The sequence below is a fragment of the Xiphophorus maculatus genome, chromosome 11 (genome assembly GCF_002775205.1).
Source record: "Xiphophorus maculatus strain JP 163 A chromosome 11, X_maculatus-5.0-male, whole genome shotgun sequence".
Taxonomy (NCBI): Eukaryota; Metazoa; Chordata; class Actinopteri; order Cyprinodontiformes; family Poeciliidae; genus Xiphophorus; species Xiphophorus maculatus.
Window position 1 is genome coordinate 20,811,534 of NC_036453.1, and position 19,988 is coordinate 20,831,521.

A 19,988-nucleotide genomic window follows, 5' to 3' on the forward strand; every position below is an offset into this window, starting at 1 on the left:
TGGTGACAGTATAGATTCCTGTGTCTCACAAACTGTCTTGTTTCCAGGTGGTTATTGTGGCCATCATCTGTCTCCTAATGTTCTAAATTAGGTTTAATTGTCTTAAACACACAGGAGAAATGAAAGCGCACTATTGTCAGTGATCCCTGCTTTCCCAGCAGCAGGTTTGTTGAAACCATGATTATACTTTGAAAAATTAAGTTGCACAATACAGTTTATAGCATCATAGTAAAAACAGAATAAGCATTTTGGATTTCATTCTTAATTTTCCAGATTATTCAACTTTATTCAAGGTCATGTGGGAGCTGGAGTCTAATCAAACTGTCACCAGGTGAGAAGGAGAGACTTTCAGTACATTACAAGCCAGATAAATGTTTAACAAAAATTGGAGATCTGAATCTGAAGTTAACATGGAACAACAAAATCAAAGTAAAACTGAAACCGTTTGAAAAGCAACAGTGTGATGGTCTCAGATCGTTGAACACAAGCAGCCACAAAGCAGTCAAGATGCTCTCCTAAATCAAACCGCGTCTCCAGGGACACAGGGTCAAAAGTGTGTCCCTGCAACCAGAGGGGAAACAAATATGCAGGTTTATGTTCATTCTGTCACTACAGACGACCACAAACAAAAATATCTATTTCTGATACTTAAGGACATGGCAACAATACCACTGCAGTTTTACTAGGATATTGTTATATTTGCCTATAGGACAGGGAGGCTAATAAAAATAAATACATTGCTTTTTTCCAGCCAGCCTGCAGGTTTTCAGGATTGCCCTTCCTATAGCTACTCTGCTCAAGTAAAAAACATCCCCAAAGCATGATGCTGCCACCACCATGTTTCATAGTGGGAAGGGTCTTTTCCAGTGGAATTTTCCCTCCATGTATATCCATGTAAGGCAAAGTTTAAAAAAAAATAATAATAATAATTTGTTGCATAGACACTTCTTTAATACTTGATTTAGCAAGTAATTTTAAAAGTATTTCTTCTCAAGACATACTTTTCATTCAGTTTAAATAAGACGTGGTTAAAATATATTTATGACTAAGTAGTTTAGTCTGGCAGGATAATGAAAAGCAGTCACTTCTCCAGGTAAATTAGCATAAATAGTTTTCCTTCTTGGTTTTTCAATTAATATGTGGTTTGTAAAACGACATAATAACAAATGAATCAAACTAATTTTCAACTTTACCTTTGTATAACATAATCAATCCAAGATAAATTGCTTAAAAATACCATTCATACATACAGTACATACACAGTATTATAAATAAATCTTTCATTCCACACTGGCCTGCAGGACACAGTCTGATCTGCCACCAGGGCCTTGCTGGAGCAGGTAGCAAAATAATAATAAAAATAATAATAAAAAAGGTCTCTTAAAATCATAGTTTGCTCATTGTTGTAGATTCCTCCCTGCTGCCTCCTTATGCACTGCTTCCCGTTTCCCATGTAATTGCTGTGAAGTCCTGGTCTGTGAGCGTGACGGTGTAAGGAGCCTCCACTCGCTCCGGCTCCACGTGCTCCTGGCTTCTCACCTCACTGTTCAAGTTATTTACCCTCCAGGAGTTCAGAGGTCGGATTGCTTTCTTGAAGCGCTGCGAAGGAGAAGTCAGAGTCGCACCGGATTAATTCAGCAAGATTTGAACTGTTTGTATGACCATGACAGAGGTGAAGAGGGTATATGTTTTGGTATTTTACAGCCACAAACCTTGGGATTTAACACCATAAAATGTTGTATAGTTATGAAGAAGAAGAATACTAAAAAATGTTGTTTTTTTAAACTCATGCATGCATTGCTTTTTAGGATTCAGCCCCCTCAGGGTCATTCCTTGTAGAATCACCTTTCACAGCAATTAAAGCTCCAACTCTTTTGTGACTGTGAAGCCTCTAGCAGCTTCACAGATCCAGAGACCAGCATGTTTTATTTTTCTTGTTGCAAAATAGTTTAGGCTCAGTTTTATTGGATATAAAACAACTGTGGACTTAATTTTCCTGTCTCACATTCTAAAACGGATTAGCTCTGTCCATGAACTCCTACAATGCCTCATTGATTTTCCTTCTCTTCAGTCGCCAATTACTTTGTGTTGGTCTATAACATGAAATCCCAATAAAATACACCTTTGTTGTGGTTATAATGTGGTCAAACATGAAAAAAACTTTAAAGAACATGACTACTTTTGCAAAGTCTTGTAACCGGACCTCACAGTGCCAATCCAGCAGCATACTCACTTCTTTTAGCGAACCAGTTTCCTTGCTGATGGCCACAACGGCCCAAATGAGGATCTGCAAACAGCAGGTCGCACCCATGCACACGCCCAAACCTTTACCCCACCGCGGATACACATAAGAGCCGTAATGGAGGGGTGTGTTGTACATCTCCAAAAAAATGTAGATCAGGATGAACTGTGGTGGGAGAGGCACAGAGGAAGAGAAATGATTCTGGTGAGAGAATCAATGGCAGCGGAGAAATAGACAACACAAATGCTGCAGACGGGGAAGATATCAGATTGAGTCTCTGCCCTAAATATTCAACCTGGGTACATATTCCAGGACAAAAAGCAACTACAATTACTTTAGTTTGTTTGGTAGCTTGGGATTCTGTAATCATTTCCTTTCTTTCAGCTCTTTACTTCATTCAGTGTGTGCGAGCCCTGATCATGTTACCTTTTCACTTCAAGTGCAAAACTGCTTCAGGTAACACACAATAAAAGAGCTGTAATAACAGTGTGAGTGATGTAATTAAGGTTAACAATATCAAAGAACAATACTGAGAGTGAATTAAATATAACTCAGTTTAGGATTAACACAAGAGGATGTTGGTTATTTTGAGCATAACTCACAAAAACTAGGATTTTGGGAGTTATCTTAACAAGTTATCTTAACCTAAAATAGTTTATATTGACATATTTATAGTAAATTTGATGTTTTCCTGTAAAGAGTGGGAAATAACTGATTTCATACACATTTGCTTGGACTCACCAGGAGGAGAAACGGTGTGCAGAAAACCCAGCAGGCTTTGAAGTAGATCAGCACTTTGCTGCACCACGGAGGGCAGTGGCAGATCATGTCAATAATGTCCTGACAAAACTGGTTGACTCCTGTCAAAATTAAGTCAGCGAAGAGATGCATGTTAGAAACTGAATTATCACCAGGACAACAGAGACTAGCTGCCCTGAAACTCGTACAGTGGAACGATGGGATTAGTTAGGGATGGCAAGTGACGGTAAGGAATGTGAGATGGGATACCATAGAAGAAGGAGATGCCAATGCACATGAATAGGGTGATGATGATGAGGCCGAAGCTGGTGCTGAAGGAGTCGATGAGAGTGAACCAGTAAATCCCTCCCTATTGAGACACGAACAACAGGGAGGGAATATGAATGTCAAAACTTAACGGTGCATTGCAAAAGTATTTATGACTGTCAAACTTTATCATAATTTATCAAATTTTTATAAATAAGAATCTAAATATTGTGGTAAGCACTCTTATTAAACTCTTTCCCAGTTAATGCTTTGTAGAAACAGTTTCTTTTTTCTTTTTTTGCAATTACAGTTTCAAGTTGTTTGTGGATACATCTGCCAGCTTAGCACATCTAGTTTGATTTTTACTGAATCTTTGCAAAAATATATAATATACAGTCATATTCAATAAATCAGAATACACAATCCAATTAGGCTCACTTTTCAGCTTAAAAGTATCTTTTGAAAATAATCTAAGTAGATATTAAGACATGCTTTTCATTAAGCTCACATTTCTGACCAATTTATTTTGATTTGGCTTGTGTTTTCCTTATCTTCAAATCAAAAATCACAGATAGAAGTAATAGAAATACAGACATAAAAACATCTATCTGTGTGTAATTAATTTATATAATGTGTTTCTCGCAACAAATTGAGCAACTGAACAAACAAATTTTCCAGTAATATTTTAATTTATTGAACGGGTCTGTAAATTTGTCAACCTTAGTTTTCAAATTTTGCGTCAGATTCTCAATTGGATTTTTGGTTTAGACTTTGACTAGGCCATTCTAACACAGATATATGCATTTATTTAGACCCTTCTATTGTATCTTTGCTTGTGAAGACCCATTGTTGTGCTGGAATGTGAAACTTTGTCTCAACCTTATGTCTTTTGCAGCCTCTAACAGCTTTTTTTCACTTTTTCTGTTAGCAATCCATCATCATAAAGGGAAAGAAATCCACATTATTCACAAATGACTCACATCTGTCACTAACAGAAGGCCCATTAGGTAGAAGGTGAAACACAGGGCTCCCAGGAACAAGGACTTGTGGAAGGTGTTCCTTCTGAGGTTTGGGAACTCATCCAGTACAGCTGTGGTGATGCCCTCCATGTTACCGAACTGCCAGGAGAAAAAGGTGTCATGTCAACCCTCTGACAAACAGATTCCCATTCTTCCTGATCAGTCAATCTTACCAGAGTATCGACCCCAAGCATGAACAGCATGAGGAAGAACATAATTGACCAAAACACTGAGCCAGGCAGCAGAGCAAGAGCTTCTGGATAAGCAACAAAAGCCAAACCAGGACCTGAGGACACAAACAGATTATGTTTAGGGTTTCTGCGGTCAGTGGCTGCAACGCCAAACATGTGGACAAATAAAGAAGCATGGCGGCTACCTCTGTCTGCCACCTCTCCAACAGGCACTCCCTTCCTCCATGCCATGTGACCCAGGATGGAGAATATAGCAAATCCCGCAAAGAAGCTGGTGCCGCAGTTCCCGATTGTGATAACAATAGTGTCCCTGAAGTCAACAGCAAATGTTATCAACAGAAATAAAGTGTTCAGGATTGACAGTATTGATAGAGTGCATAATACAGCCCACCTACCTGATGACGTTGTTGTCGAATTTATTGTAAGATGCCATAGAAAGCAGCCCACCAACCCCAATGCCCAAAGAGTAGAAGATCTGAGAGGCTGCGTCATTCCAGACCTGAAATGTTTCAGGGAAAATTCAGTGTGGATCATGAAAAAAAAAGCACGTTTTTTTAAAGCCTCTCAGCCCAATTGGGTCATGGAGAGAGTTTGTAGTGTAGCTTACACAGTTTGTCACACCTCCTTTAATTAAATTATTTTTTTAAGAATTTGTATGTCTGCCTTGGTTAATGTCTGGAAGGTTTGCATTAAGCACATTTAGCATGGTTATTTAATTAGGTTATGAATTTTAACTCATATATAATAAATATTTTATTTATTTGTCTATGCTGGATGCTTTTTTTATGTTTAGGTTTTTTTGAAATATTTGAGAACTGTGACTTTACATGTTACACGCAGGGCTTTGTCAGCTATTTCAATTTCACAGTTTGTCACACTGTATCCAAACTTCAAAGAATTTTACGGGATTTTATGTGACAGAACAACATAAAGGAGTGTGTATTCGTGCATTATTAAAGTAAAAAACACAGGGTTTTTGAACAAGCGTGGCATGCATTTATATTTGGTTCCTTTAATTTTGAAATCCCTACAGAAAATTCAGTGTAACCAAGATTTGAACACCTCATGAAGCACTGTTCAACACATCATAAATCTGATAGAGAACCCGTGATGAGACTTGGGCATGAACATTCACAAATGCTCAATTTTCAATCTGAATGAGTTTGAATTTCAGCATTCTACAAAGAACAATGCACAAAAACTTAAGCCACTAAATGTGCAAAGCTGCCAGAAACAGCTGTAGCTATAATCACAAAGAAATGTTCTAGAACTATTGCTGAATGCTTAGAATTGCTGAATTGTTACATGTGAACAAATTTTAAAATCATATAATATTCTTTCCCTTTCACAATTATGCACTGTGCATTGGTCCATCAAAGAAAACAGAGAAAATACGGTGGTCTGTGGTTGTAAAGTCACAAAATATGAAAAAGTTGAAGAGGAGTGGATAGTATTACAAAGCAACATGCATTGAGCTCTGACGTACCTGTGCGTTAGCTAAACGGCTCCAGTCTGGCGTGAGGTAGAAAGCGACGCCCTGGAGCGATCCCTCCAGTGTCGCACCTCTGATGATCAAAACAATTAGGACAAAGTATGGGAAGGTGGCCGTTACATAAACCACCTAAAGAACACAGACGTCACAAATGTTAAATTCAGAAAATAGAGAAGTATGGGGAACAGATTGAGTTGGGAGTTTCAAAATTGATTTATTTTTTATTGTTTGGTGGAAACATTGCGGTAGTTCACCTTGCCAGAGCTGCGGATGCCTTTAAGCATACAGAGGAAGATGATGATCCAGGCAGCTAACAGGCACAGAGCCAGGGGCCACCGCACAGGGCCCGGGTCGTGAAGACCCTCACTGTTCACAACGCCCAGTACTTTCTCACTGTAAGATGAGCAAACATTAATTATGGAAGCATTTTAAATCATACCTGCTTAGCTAATGCCATTTATATTTGATCTTTAGATGTATTTGTTTTTTTAGAATTTTATGTCCCTAAAAAATTTTTTCTCCAAGTGCAACATTCCAATAATGGTAGTATTTTCTGAAAAGTTTAAATATTTATTAAAATGCACTCCTGGTTTACCAAATTTAAAATGAATTGCAAGTGTGGAAATAAGCTTTGATAATAAATAATGATTGGATGTATGGAATGTCCACATATTTGCTGAAAAATAGATTTTAGCAATAGGTAACAAGAGGATATAAATCTATTTAATATTTTTAAAAACTAATCTACCTTTAAATCAGCCTTTAAATTTACTAATACCTTCATTTAAAAGAGCTTAGAATATTAACCCATTGAAGTTACATTACCTCAGATAAATAAATGAGAAATTTTACACCTTTTTCAACCGCCTTTTGCCAAAACGACCACACTCAGCATTATATAACATTTTACAAATATAGGAAGACAGATCTTTGACTATTTTTCTAAAGAAAATTCTTAACATGGGATTCCCTCCATACATTACACTGTTAGAAAATGCATTTATTTTAATGCTTTTCTTTGCAATGGGAGTTAATAAGTATGGAGGATGTCGTTGATTAACATTTTTGTTTAGTCACATTAGAGAGAAACACAATTTGTATTTCAAGTATGAACTGTGGTGGAAACAATGCACTTACTTCCAGAAAATCTCTGTAGGGGATCGGGGTCTTTCCGAGGAGCTATTACCAACGGTGCGATTAGCACAGATAGCGACATTGGCCACGGCGTCACATGACCAGGGCAAGGGGCTTTGGAAAGAGCTGCCCAGGTAGTAAAACGTCCACGCTATGATCACGTTGTAGTAGAGACACACCAACGTGGACACACACAGCATCCCAATCCCAATGCCTGCATAAGAAGACACAAGTATGAGTGTAAGAAAAAACCCCAGACACTATTATGTAAAAATGTGTAAAAAAAAAAGGTTTATGTTAAAATTTTAATCATATTCTCCCCTAATTGCAATATTCAGAATACGTTGGGTTGTACTGTAAAAAAATGAAAACATTTTTTTGTTCTTTAGCTTCAACATGCTAATCTGATTCTGGCATTTTAACTTCAACAAATTGTTTACCTTTGTAAAACCAACTCGAGTTTGATTTATTTTTGTTTCTTGTAATAAAAACATTCATGCCATTTTCTTTTTGAATTAAACACACATATATATATACAGTATGCTGTATATATATATATATATTTTTTTTTTTTTTACCCCTCCAGAGGGTCTTTTGTGGGCTCTAGTGTCCCTTATATGATAGTGGGCTGACAGGAAACAGGGAAGGAGAGGGGGGAAGACATGCGGCAAAGAAAATGAGATTGTGTTTAATCATTTCAAACTTTTCCCCTACAAATAATGTGACATTTTTCCGAAACAAGGAAAGGTGGGACTCAACTGAATAAGAGCGCACACAACTTTAAACAAAAACTTTTTGAGAACATCACTTTTTTTGTCACATTTAGTACTGAATGCTAGCCTGGCCCTTAGAATTTTGATTTTCCTCTCATGAAGTTATTTATTGTTACTCTAGGTGTTTGCTCGGTCTCAGTGATACTCAAACATATCATCTTCAGCTTTCTTGCAAACACCTAAACATTCAGAATACAGAAAGTTTTATCACATGTAGATCACAAAAAGGACTAGCTAGAAATTCAGGAAGCTCTTTTAGGTGTTGCTGTTTTCCTCTTGGCAACCTCTGCCTAGTTTCAGTCTCGTTTTTTCATCTTTTCATATTGGTTGTTGACTGCCTTCCTTGAGCCACGGCAAATAAATAATGCACAGATTTTTTTGTATTCTTCAGGTGACTCATACCTTTGTACAATAAGATCATTTTCACATTTTGTAACCTGTTTTAAGACGGAAGCTTTTGTTAAAAGATGAAAAAGAGGGAAAGAGGAAACTCCTACTAGATCAGCTCATCTTTATTTCACATTCATCAGATTCGGCTCACAATAATCGATTGGAGGTGTGAACACAAGTAGACTAAATGTTGAGACCGTAACTGTGATTTAATACAGCATGAATGGACACACTCATGCAAACAAATTATTGTAAGTTTCTACACAGCAAAAACCTAAAATTGTAGTATACCTGAAATAAGACAAAACTAACTTATAAGTAACTTCTCAGCAAGATACAGTAGCTCGTTTTAAGTAAATAATACATTAATATTGATAAAAAGTACTAGTTCCATTGGAAGATTTATTTCTCTTATCACATGGGGGAAAATGTCTTGTTATAAATTCAATAATTTACCAATGAAACTATCATTTATCAATATTAAGAAATTATTTACGTAAAACAAGCTACTGTATCTTGCTGAAAATTTACCCATAAGTTAGTATATTTGAAAGAAGACAAAACTAAGATATTTGCACTAGAAACTAGACCAAAAATACTTGGTAAGATTTTGTATTTTGCAGTGTACTTTTTATGTTAAATGTGACCAATGTTTTTCAGTTGAATTGTGTGTCACAAAAAAAAAAAAAAACAGGCGTTTTAACGGCGGTGTTTACACTTGTAAGAGTCACTGTGTAATTAGTGATGTGGTCAACTTAGTGACTCAGCAACTTGTATTGTGAACTTTAACACAACCTGGACCATAAATAAATTAAAAAAAAAATAGTTGAACTGTGTTAGCTACTTTCATCCAGATCCAATATTTGTTTAAAATTAAATATGTTTCACTTTTGGCAACTGAAGCAGTCAGGAATGTTTAGCTTGAACTGCAAGACATATGAGCAATGAGGTGGCACGCTAACATGAGTCAGCAACCTGTAATTTTACCTGATTGTGCTGTTGGGTTGGAGCAACGTGACATGAAGCAAAACAGACAACATGGAGATTTCTGAAGAATTAATGCTGCAGTTCATGGTGAATTTGGAGACATTAAGTCTTCATAAATTATCACTGGTAAGGTGGGCATACTAACCAGCCAGAAAAACTGGATGAGGGAGGTCATTACCTTTAAGCAGAGGGCAGCATTTCCACACCATGATTGGGCCAGCTGAGCCATACTGGCCTAAACTCAGCTCCATGAGGAAGAGAGGAACTCCCGTCACAAACAGCATAATGAAATACGGGATGAGAAACACGCCTGTGAAGAAGGGAAACAGGCCAAGATGAGGAAAGCCAAAGTTGGTAATGAATTTTTTTTTTTTAAATGACAGTAATATTCTGGGATTATATACTGCTTGTGAAGGCAGATTTGATTATAAAACCATCAATTTTAGGAGACAGCTTCATAGAAAGACGCTAATCTTTTCTACAGTCAGTCAAGCTTCAACATGTTTAATCTCAGATGAGTGGATAGAAAACAGACTTCAAATCTAGTGTGTAATCAAGGGAAAATACTATTTTTGCTTAGACGGTTCGTAAATGCTGTGAGACACTCGATTTTGCAGAGAATCTGCCAAATAAGCCAGCATGTTGAGGAACAAAGCCAACACCCATGGAGTTATGCAAAGACAACCTCTAATCCAAATTAGTGCCGAGAACCATTAAGCACACATGCCTCGGTTTTAAAATCACGATATGCAGCATGCTTAATGCTAGCTCACCTCCTCCATTGCGGTAACACAGGTACGGGAACCTCCACACGTTGCCCAGACCCACGCAGTAGCCGATGCAGGACAGGAGGAACTCGTACTTCCCGCCCCACTGATCCCTTGGGATAATCGCAGCCGGAGCGGGAACTGGACTGGAGACTCGGGTATCAGACTGCTGCGGTGGGGTCGGTGTAATTGCTGGGTTGTAGCCATTTGGAGAAACAGTATGCCCATTCTAAAAGATATAAAATTAAATTGCACATATGATGACATTAGTAGAAATACATTGCAATGGGGCGTTCTGTGGTGGCACAGGGGGTTAGCACGCCCCATGTTTGGAGGCCTTAGTCCTCGACGCGGACGTCGCGGGTTCGACTCCCGGTCCCGACGACCTTTGCCACATGTCTTCCTCACCCTCCTTCCTGTCTGCCTACTGTCGAAAAAATACGAGCCACTAGCGCCGCAAAAAACTCTTCGGAGGAAAAAAAGAAATACATTGCAATGCGAGAAATCTTTGATTGTTGCTGACAGCTAATCAATGTAAAGCTGTTCATAACTATAAGGAAATTTAGTCAATGTAATACTACAAGAATTACTTTACATTATTAACACCTCTTAACTCATATTTTGTTTGTGGTTTTGATTTAATACAGATAATTATCCAGTTCAGTCATAGACCAATTTAAATCCAATAAAATACATGTGATTGATTATTAAATTCTGTAGATAATGCCAATTGGTGAAAGTTTCCTTCTATCTAAGCAAGTTTGGGAAACTTAAGGACTGATTGAGTCCTTAAGTTTACAGCAATCTCGTCACACCGAGCAAGCATTTTGCAACAATAGAAAGGAGCAATTCCCTTTTAACAGAAAGAAAACTACACAGTTAATGGCAACAGTGATGTGATGCTATAGGAGGAAAAGCAGAGCGCATTAGTTGCAGCAGCAGCTCCTTTAATGCGTTTGTCCAGAAAAGAGACAAAGTCAAACAGAGCTTTGCACATCTATTCATAGAAATTTTCACATATTCAACTAGATGTACTGTATGTTTAGGCTTTGAGCTGACAATTTTAACACAGAAATATGTGTTTATTTAAACCATTTCATTGCATTGTTATTTACTCTTAATATAGAAATATCATTCACACTGTGAAGCATGGTAGTGGCAGAATAATGCCATTACCATATTTCTACTCAGCAGGGAGAGAGAAGCTTGTGTTGATGGAAAGACACCATTTCATTGGCTGTAGTGCTTTGTCCTTCTGGAAGGTGGATCTCTCCCCCAGTCTCAGGTATTTACAGGGTTTCAGCAAGCATATTATAAGCCTGGCGGGCCACCAGGCTAAGCACTGCTAATTTATTTAAGTCTTTTTAAAATGTTTGCATTTTTTAACACTTTGGTGTTCAGGTATTGACCTTCCAATATTTCAACAACACATGATTATCAAGTGATATTTCAAATTTCCTGTCAACTTTAAACATTTTTTTAACTCAAAAACTCGATGGGCCGCTGGATGAATGACTGCCCCAGCGCCCAACCACTGAGCTTAGCAAGTTTTCTTTAACATATTTATTATTCACCAGCAGATAATAACACAACAAACATAATAGAGTGAGAAAAAGCACAAAAGGGGCATTGATCTACTAAATAATTAACCAGATAATAGAGCGAATAACAGCAATAGAAATCAAATAACCGAACAAAAACAAACAGTTAGTTTCTAACATGTTTTCTTTTAAGAAGTTTGTCCTGAATTTTGCTCTTGGTGTCTTTAAATCAACACCAGCTTCTCTCTCCCTGCTGAGTGGAAACATGGTAATGGCATTATTCTGCCACTACCATGCTTCACAGTGAGAATGATATTTCTATATTAAGAGTAAATAAAAACGGTTGCTTTATTCAATAAGCATTACGTCAGACATTTCAAATGGTATCGATACTTTTGCAAGGCACTTTGAAGCTTAGATCTAAGAACATTGTTTAACATGTATCAGATGAAACTCAAAACCATAGAATTATAATGTACTGTTTAGTTCTTCCTACAAAAACAATCAACATCTAAACTACAGAGGAAGTTATGCCAGGTCACAAGGAGGAACTTTAATGGAGATAAGAGCAGAGCTTCTGCTTTATGTGCTGTCACACTATTTGTTCAGAGTTTAAAGATGAATTATTTATATGAGTTCAGTTTTATTGTTATAACATTTTACGTTTGAGTCTGAAAGCTGTCATCAATTACCTACTTCAAAAGTTTTACATACTTTAAAAAAACCTGGTAAAGTATAGGAAATAGGAAGGCCTGAAATTGTATTGCAGACACAAATAAATTATATAAATAATTGTTACAAAAACATTTAGGAAGTGATCACCAAAACTATGCAGAGATAAGAAAGATTTACTATTATTATCTTCATCTGACAGAGCAGAAAATACAGCAAGTGGTTTTCTTTTATTATTATTATCTTTAACTAATTAGAGATTTTGAATGATTATAACTGAATTCAAGAAGAAGTTTATAAGTCAAATGAGTTCACACCAAGCTGCACCTGGGAAGAAACTATTTTAGGTTACATTAGAGACGGAACAAAAGACGGTTTCCTGGGCGGATCACCTGTATCAGTGTGATTCTCAAACTATTCTTGAGAATAGTTTGTATGCATACATGTGTTGAGTGAGCAGGTCCATAGTTTTATCTCAGTTTTATCTCAGGCGCGTCCAGTACATCTGTACAAAAAGTATTGTGGGCGGACAGGTTAGACCGCTTCATCTGATGACGGTGAAATTTAAAGCGGAAAAAAAGAAACTTGTACATTTTACGCACTTATAGAGTGACGTCTTGGGAGCTCAAAACAAACAAAACAAAACAAAAAATTAAGAAATTACAAAATAATAATGAAAAAACCAAAACAAAATAAAGCTCAGTTGTTACCTGCGCTGCCGCTGCTGTGCCTCCTCCGGCGGAGCCTCCGTCGGCTGCTCCTTTGCCGCTTTCGTCGTGCATTTCCACCCGGCAGAGGTGGCGCTTCACTGTCTAAATTCAACGTCGCTGCACCTCATTTTCTGCAACAGACTGTAGGGACACCGAGCTGCCTAAGTATTTCGGCGGCTCTCGATGGAGTGGACCAGTCGGAGAGTCAGACCAGGCAGGTGGACATCAACGGTGGCGACGAGGAACCGAGTCCGGCGGAGGGTGAGGTGAGGGGCGGGGAGAGGAGAGGAGACGCAGGTGCTGCATCATGAAAGAGAAAACCTCCACCTACCACTTTAAAACGAGGCGGCGACTGTTTATAGGATGTGTACACAGTAACTAGGACAATTTGACGTAGAAACAAATGCAGAATGATGCTTTGAAGTTTTTTTAAGAACCAATCAGCGGCAACCAGCTTGTGGTAAATTCTGTGTGCTGTAAGTTTAAGCCATGCAAGCTGTTCGGCTCTTTTTTTATTATTGCAAAACCTATAGAAGTAATAATTATTATTTTTTTTTCAAACTCACTCATTGGTTTTGGGCTACTTTCTGTAAAGAACATAATTAAACACATATAACGCCCGAAGCTGATACAACTTTGTGTATTTTCATGCTTCTTTCTCGGCTTGTTGTTTGTGCGTGTGGGTGTGTGTGTGCGTGTGTGTGTGTAGGTAAATGGAGGGAAGAGGTTGTTATACAGTGTGTGTCTTCTTCTTACTGCCGGAGGCATGTCTGCAAACTGTAGAAGGGTGGCACACTAAGATTGCAATTTCATCTAAAAGCCCTGCAGTCTTAGATTACAATGAACAGTGGGCTGAAACTTGAATAACAAAACTGTTTATCAACCCAGACAAAACACGTGGACATGTTTAGCATGCAAAAACTATGCAGTAGATTTGTCTGTTACAGTGGCAGGGCACAGACTCATTTTTCTAGTTACATGATTAGCCTGTTTAGCTTAGCATAGCCTAACTACAACTCTATTTTTAGCACCGTTAAGCTAACTCTATTCAATTGATCAGCTTTATGGGTAAAATTTGTAGTAAAGGCTCAATTAAAAAATATAAAAATAAATTATTATAAAGCCTTGCAGGTACATTTAAAGACAAGGTATACAGCTGCTCTTCTGACTGATGAAAATGCTTTGCTCTAAAGCATTTTATTTTAAGTGCAACACGCATTTAACATTTTTATTGGTAAAAAAAAAAAAAAAAAAGAAACAGAGCTCAAATAAAAGTAAAGTCTCCGTAATATTTGACAGTCCTCACAGAGAAAAATATATTTGTCAGGTTTTTGAGAGTTATTGGCTCAGACCAAAACTCTGAATTTTTTTTTTTACAAGTGTTTTTCTATCTCATGATGTCCGCACATAAAGAGAGACATGGTTAACACGTCAACAGACGTAGGTGTTAATCTTCAGAGCCATGGAAAAGCAGACCATTGTCTTCTGCGCCTTTACGACATACACATTTGTTTACGCGCTGAACCACGCCTGGGGCATTCAAAGGTTCAAAGGCCTTCACCTTTTCACGCCTCCATCAACATATTATTCCTCCTGCGTTCTGAGGATTTATGTGGTGAAATGAATATGTACTAAATTAAAGACCTTATGTCGCACATGTTTTTCTGCTGCTTTCATCTGTTATGTACGTGTACAAATGTATCATTTTCATGCCGCTACATTCATCTGAACTCTTTTCTTAACTTTTTCTTAGCTGGCGTTTAACCACAAAACCAAAGAAGGTTTTGCTCTTCACACTTTGTGAGTGAAGAAGAATCTTGAGTTTAACTTGGTAGTAAGGAAAGCTGTAAATAAGTCTGCTTATCCGCCTGTGGATAAAAACCACACCTCTCAGTCTGGCCTTTGTCAAATCAAACCAAGTCAAATGAATGTTTTGACCTTCTCAGCTCCCGTCACTGTCCACTGTAGGGTTCTGTTGTTTGTGGAGAGTCTCTGATGGTAGCACTTCATAATCTTATCGATGGTCTTTGGACAATCGAGGTCGTCAGGGATCAGAATGCAACAGGATTTGACACAAGAACCACAACAAGTCTAATACTTAACAGAGAGAAGACAACATAAAGATAAAGACATGGAACATGGTGATGTGTGTGACTGGCTATTTCTGCTGCCTAAATATAGTGTCAATATGAGCCATGACAGTGTGATGCCGACTGGGTCGCTCTTTCTAAGTAGCTACCTGTGCTAATCCACTTAAGCTCGTGATGCTTCTCTAAATCCATCCAATCTGTTGAGTCCCTCATTTAACAACCTCACTCAATGAATCTGGGTCAATAGATGTGACTGCTGCTGTGTGTGATGAACAAAACCAGCAGAATTTTCCATCTTTAAAGAGTTGTTTTAACAAGAGCATTTTGAAGATTTTATCAACGTTCCCAGATGACAGCTTGGAGCCACAAGGAGGTTTGAGGATTTTGCAGAGAAAATGGAGCATCAAGACCACACGAAAAGCAGCTGGAGAGAATATTTGTGCAGTCAAACCCAGGCAGAGCTTGGTGCGACGGCGAACTGGCCTGCGATCGGTGGTGAGGTAAAAAGCAGCAATGCACAGCTGGACGAACAGGCACATCTATACTGCAACTTCTGGACTGATTCTGAACCAGCAAGAGTCAAGAACTGGACCAGCAGATCATTTGCCATGGATGCTAGATTAAGACTTGATAGTCTGAAGTCTGGGTGTAATTCACCTCATCCCTGGGGTAACTCGGACAACTCTTTATACTACTATGACAGTGAAAAAGACCTCTGGAATGGCGGAGACGTAGAGGAAGAGCAGTCTGCTTTGGACGTGGTGGAGATCCTTGATATGGAGGAAAGCATAGGAGATGAAGAGAGCTGGTAGGTTCTGCTAGGATTGAGTTTCCTTGAGCAGACCTTGTGGTTATTTATGTATTTACACCAATCTTGTCTAAATTATAAACTTTAAAAGGCATGGTAAAAATGTTTGGTTTAACACTTCAGTGAAATTTGCAAAAGTTTCTTACATTTTGTCAAGTTACAACCACAAACATTCATTTACTTGTTTTAGACTCTTTTGGATTTTGTGCTAGAGTAGATGTGGGAGAAAACAAACACTCTGCATCACCCTGAACACCCTGAGCAGAAAATGTCCGAGGCATATAAATAGATCACGTTGTCTTTCTCACAGGTTATATGAGCCTCCGAATAGGCCGTCGTTCGAAGAGAGGGAGTCTGCTCTCAGGTGGTGTCGACACGTTCTGGATAACCCCAGCCCCGAGATGGAGGCTGCCCGTCGTGGGCTGATGAACAAGCTGGATCCAAGTTAGAAATCAGCCTCACAAACTTAGGATCTTACAAATGTTCATCTGTTTAAAAGAAATGTGGTATGGTCATTGGTTTGCTTTATTTCTACCATCGCCAGGATCAAGATATTACTTCTGCAGACATGCAGCAGTTTCCACTCATTCCCAGAGTGTCTCCTTGGGTTTCGCTCAGGACAAAACATCAGTCAACACATCATTCAATGACCCTGACAGCTTAGGTAAAATCTGCAGTTAAGCGCTGGCATATTCTCTTTAGACAATTTGCAGAAACGCAAAACATTTTTACTCAGAGAAGCACTAAGCAATATGTCAAAAGGTCAAGTTTAGGATACAATGTGGGTGGGACTGCAACATGTTTCTTCCACAGCTATGGTGGTTCTACAGAAAATAGTCCAAAGATGGTCTAGTTTTGCAAAAGAACTATGAACTATGATAATAATAAGATCGAGAACATCAATCACATTGGTATGACAGGTTACTGATCTACAGAAGCACATAGTTGGGTATTATTTTCAAGATGAACACTAGTTAGGAGAACACATCAGAATTCTTTAAGAGTTCCTATTACACTCTAAATAAATATGCAGAAAACCCTGCAGAATGATAAAGCAAACAAAAAAGACAAGCTCTGTCCTGACAGAGGAAAGGCAAAAAGGAAGTAGGCAGAAAACAAGGAAGTCGACCTACGCAAACTTCCAGTATGTCAAACATTTACTATGATATTGTGGAAATGGCGCAGTGGACTTTAATAAAAACTCCTCAACATGTTGTGTTAGCGGGATGTGAAGCATAACAAGGCAGAGATACCGTGCATTTCAAAAGGTCAGACTTACCGCAGAGAGATGATGCAACATACGAATCAGTGGTTTTGAAGCTTTTTATGAAAATGTCACGTAAAAAGTTAGAAAATACATGTCTATTTAACAGTAAGAACTCTAAATAACATTTTTGAAACAAATACGTTTCCTACGGCCTAGATCTGACACTGTAGCACAGTTATCACAAAAAGGTTTCCATTTCTTACTTTGCATAGATCACGCTAAGGTGACCCACCCTGATGACTTCATAACCACAAGCTACAGACTACAGGATATAACAGATGTCCACATAATGGCCAGAATACAGGAAGACAGTGAGTATAAAGAACACAAGGGACCTGGTGGCATGTATTTCAATTATCTTTCAACTGGTAAGGTCAGACTATAAGACTTGTTGCTCTCACTTTTCAGGTTTAAGACAGGACTATATTTCCATGCCTGCTGCAGCTGCCTTGAGGAGAAACTCAGACTCGTTTTCCTCATTTTTAAATACCGAGGCTGACCATGCTGGTGACTCCAGTTCCAGAAATAAAAACACTGCTCCAGACTCTGCCTGCAGGCCCGGTCTGACAGCTGCAGGCTCTTCCAGCTGCAAGTTACCAACGCCAATGGCTAAGCAGGGCGGCCAAAGCCCAAAACTGACCAAACTTCACCAGCAAGTAACCCAGTTCAAGCTGCTGAGGCTTGCCCAGAATAAAGGTACACACACCGACACAATCACAACTAAATTGTACCACAATGCACAACTCATGCAGTTGGCTATGGAGAGATTTATTACAGATTTTAAACCATGTTTTCATATTGATCTGGAGAACTTTCTATTTTAGTTATGGTTAGGATTTTCTACTGCTTATTCTAGGGGTGAAAAGTGGTAGTAAATCTGATCCTTTCCTGTCCGCAGCATCGCCAGGCAGGATGAGGGCACCTCTGCAGACAAGCCTGCGCTCTCTCCAGGCTGTCAGGAACAGTAGAAGCTTAGAGGTTGATGTCAGCCAACCTGCTGCCCACAGCAACCACCATCCCCCAGGTTTTTATCATTCTACACTGTCAACAAACTGCAGAAATAAGTTTGATCTTTTTCACGTCTCTTATTACATCTAACCATTTAACCTTGCGTCGCAGTTGTTCCATCTTCCACAACAGCGTCAAGCCGTGCCGCATATCTGAACTCCAGCGACGTCGCCAGCTTAATGAGAGAATCCCCAGACAGAATAACGGCGGTGAAAAGACCGCAGAGATCCCAGTCCCTCAGTCCCAGCAGGATTGCTCACCCTTCCAAGGGATACCTGTCTGTTCGTGGGCGAGTTTTTGCCTCGCCAGACAGGGTGTCCACTGCGGCCTGGGGCAGGCATGCCTCATCCATTCAAAGGTGAAAAATTTCACTGGGAAATCCCCATTAGACAAACTAATGAGGAAGAACACTAAAAGTGGCTTAAAAATGTATTTGTACTGTTTAAAACTTTATCACATTTGTCACACTGCAACTTCAAACCTCAATGTGTTTTATGTGACTAACACAAGGTAGTGCATAGCTGGGAAGTAGAAAGCAAGTGATGGTTTTTAAAAATAAAAATCTGTAAAGTGTGGTGTGCTTTTTTATCCCAACTGTTTACAGGACAGCTATTGATCCAATATCCTAAACTTTCACCCTCTCACAGAGGTTTGTTGATTCTCCAAGACATGGCCAACAGCCTAAGCTGAACAGAGAGTATTAATCAGAGAAGCAGCCAGGATGCTCATGGTAACCCATCAGTTTTTGTATATCAGTGTGCGGGGTAGATCTATGGAATAGATTAAATTATGAACTCGAGCAAAGTACAAATATAAACCAACGTAAAAAATTGGAAAATATGGCAGGAAATCACAAGATGTTTTATTGTCTACCTGTGATAAAAGAATCCAGATAGACGATCTTCTCAAACAAATTGTGTGCAATTGCATAAAAGTTGGCATGATTGTCTTATTTTTTTGTTTTTAGTTTTTGTCTGTTCTGTTCAAATAATCTGGTAACAGGACAACCATAGGGTGTAAGCTCTGCAATTTAGGATAGGAAAGGTATTGCTGAAGAAAACTCAGACGAAGGCAACATTTGTTTGCCACAATGACATGTTGTATGTTGCTCAAGGTGAAATCATCATGTGGTTTCTTTAGATGAAGTTTCTGATTGGTCAAACTCTGAACGTAACATTAAAGAACATAAAACGCTTATTTGATAAACTTTGCTCATATGCTGAACCTGATAAGACACATAGACCTGACAAGCTATACGAGTGATTAAAATACACTGTACACAAATCTATTTGTGTAGATTGAAGGTTGGTATGAAAGTGGAAGTGCAGTGACACTTCTCTTCAGGGCGGCTGACAACGGAACGGTCTGCAGTGAGAGGAATGATTGCAACAGGAAGTGTGCAATTTACCATCATCATGCCAAAGAAGAAGTCATACAAGTAAATAATGTGTGAAAGGAAGTGTCAGCAGCCGGAAACAGAGGCCAAGAGCAAGTTAGCATTTAAAGAGGATGTCCTTCAGATTTAGTCTACATGCTGCAGGTCAGAGGGAGAGGGATCTTTTTTTCTTTTTCATTGAAGCTTGTTGACTCACTTTTATTCATAAATAACATTTCTACCAGTCAGTTCCTTTAACTTCTATTTCAGTGGAAACAAATGGTAAGGATCACATTTGGCTTGTTCTTGAAGCGCCATCTGCTGTTCAAGGCCTGAATTGGAGAATCTATGGTTTTCTACAAATGATCTCCAAACGACACACTTACTTCAGCTGGACAAAACATCCATTAAATAAATTTAAAAAGAACTGAAAAGAATTCCTTAGAGTTCCCAGAAAAACAAACAAACAAAAAATTGTAGTTTTAGTTTGTTTTCATATAGTTCCGGCCTTTTTCGT

The 19,988-nt window shown here is 38.6% G+C and overlaps 2 protein-coding genes across 2 annotated transcripts; one reads left to right on the top strand and one right to left on the bottom strand.

The window, feature by feature from the left end:
* Positions 1 to 252: 252 nt before the first annotated feature.
* On the bottom strand, positions 253 to 13,935 carry LOC102230825 (sodium-dependent proline transporter-like). Its single transcript, XM_023341690.1, has 14 exons — positions 12,924 to 13,935; positions 10,007 to 10,229; positions 9,412 to 9,543; positions 7,087 to 7,297; positions 6,204 to 6,342; positions 5,944 to 6,078; positions 4,853 to 4,956; positions 4,643 to 4,767; positions 4,440 to 4,552; positions 4,228 to 4,365; positions 3,251 to 3,350; positions 2,984 to 3,102; positions 2,234 to 2,407; positions 253 to 1,599 (listed from the first exon to the last, which is right to left on the bottom strand). Exons 1-14 carry the CDS (start codon positions 12,993 to 12,995, stop codon positions 1,429 to 1,431), a joined length of 1,956 nt encoding a protein of 651 aa, XP_023197458.1. The 5' UTR covers positions 12,996 to 13,935; the 3' UTR covers positions 253 to 1,428.
* Positions 13,936 to 14,215: 280 nt separating this feature from the next.
* Positions 14,216 to 18,630, top strand: LOC111610026 (SLAIN motif-containing protein-like). The gene is made up of 7 exons (XM_023341957.1): positions 14,216 to 15,821; positions 16,132 to 16,265; positions 16,366 to 16,485; positions 17,301 to 17,399; positions 17,497 to 17,784; positions 17,987 to 18,112; positions 18,208 to 18,630. The coding sequence occupies exons 1-7, from the start codon at positions 15,409 to 15,411 to the stop codon at positions 18,456 to 18,458; spliced, it is 1,431 nt and encodes a 476-aa protein (XP_023197725.1). The 5' UTR covers positions 14,216 to 15,408; the 3' UTR covers positions 18,459 to 18,630.
* Positions 18,631 to 19,988: the final 1,358 nt, after the last annotated feature.

What these genes read in the sequence shown, in the direction of transcription:
- LOC102230825 (XM_023341690.1), bottom strand. Translation starts at nt 12,995, where the DNA reads ATGCACGACGAAAGCGGCAAAGGAGCAGCCGACGGAGGCTCCGCCGGA. An exon ending in CCTACAGAGATTTTCTGGAA is followed by an intron (nt 6,343 to 7,086) that starts GTAAGTGCATTG and finishes CTCATCTTACAG; the next exon opens with TGAGAAAGTACTGGGCGTTG. An exon ending in TGGCATCTCCTTCTTCTATG is followed by an intron (nt 3,103 to 3,250) that starts GTATCCCATCTC and finishes TAATTTTGACAG; the next exon opens with GAGTCAACCAGTTTTGTCAG.
- LOC111610026 (XM_023341957.1), top strand. Translation starts at nt 15,409, where the DNA reads ATGGAGCATCAAGACCACACGAAAAGCAGCTGGAGAGAATATTTGTGC. An exon ending in GGCCAGAATACAGGAAGACA is followed by an intron (nt 17,400 to 17,496) that starts GTGAGTATAAAG and finishes CTCACTTTTCAG; the next exon opens with GTTTAAGACAGGACTATATT. An exon ending in CAGCAACCACCATCCCCCAG is followed by an intron (nt 18,113 to 18,207) that starts GTTTTTATCATT and finishes CTTGCGTCGCAG; the next exon opens with TTGTTCCATCTTCCACAACA.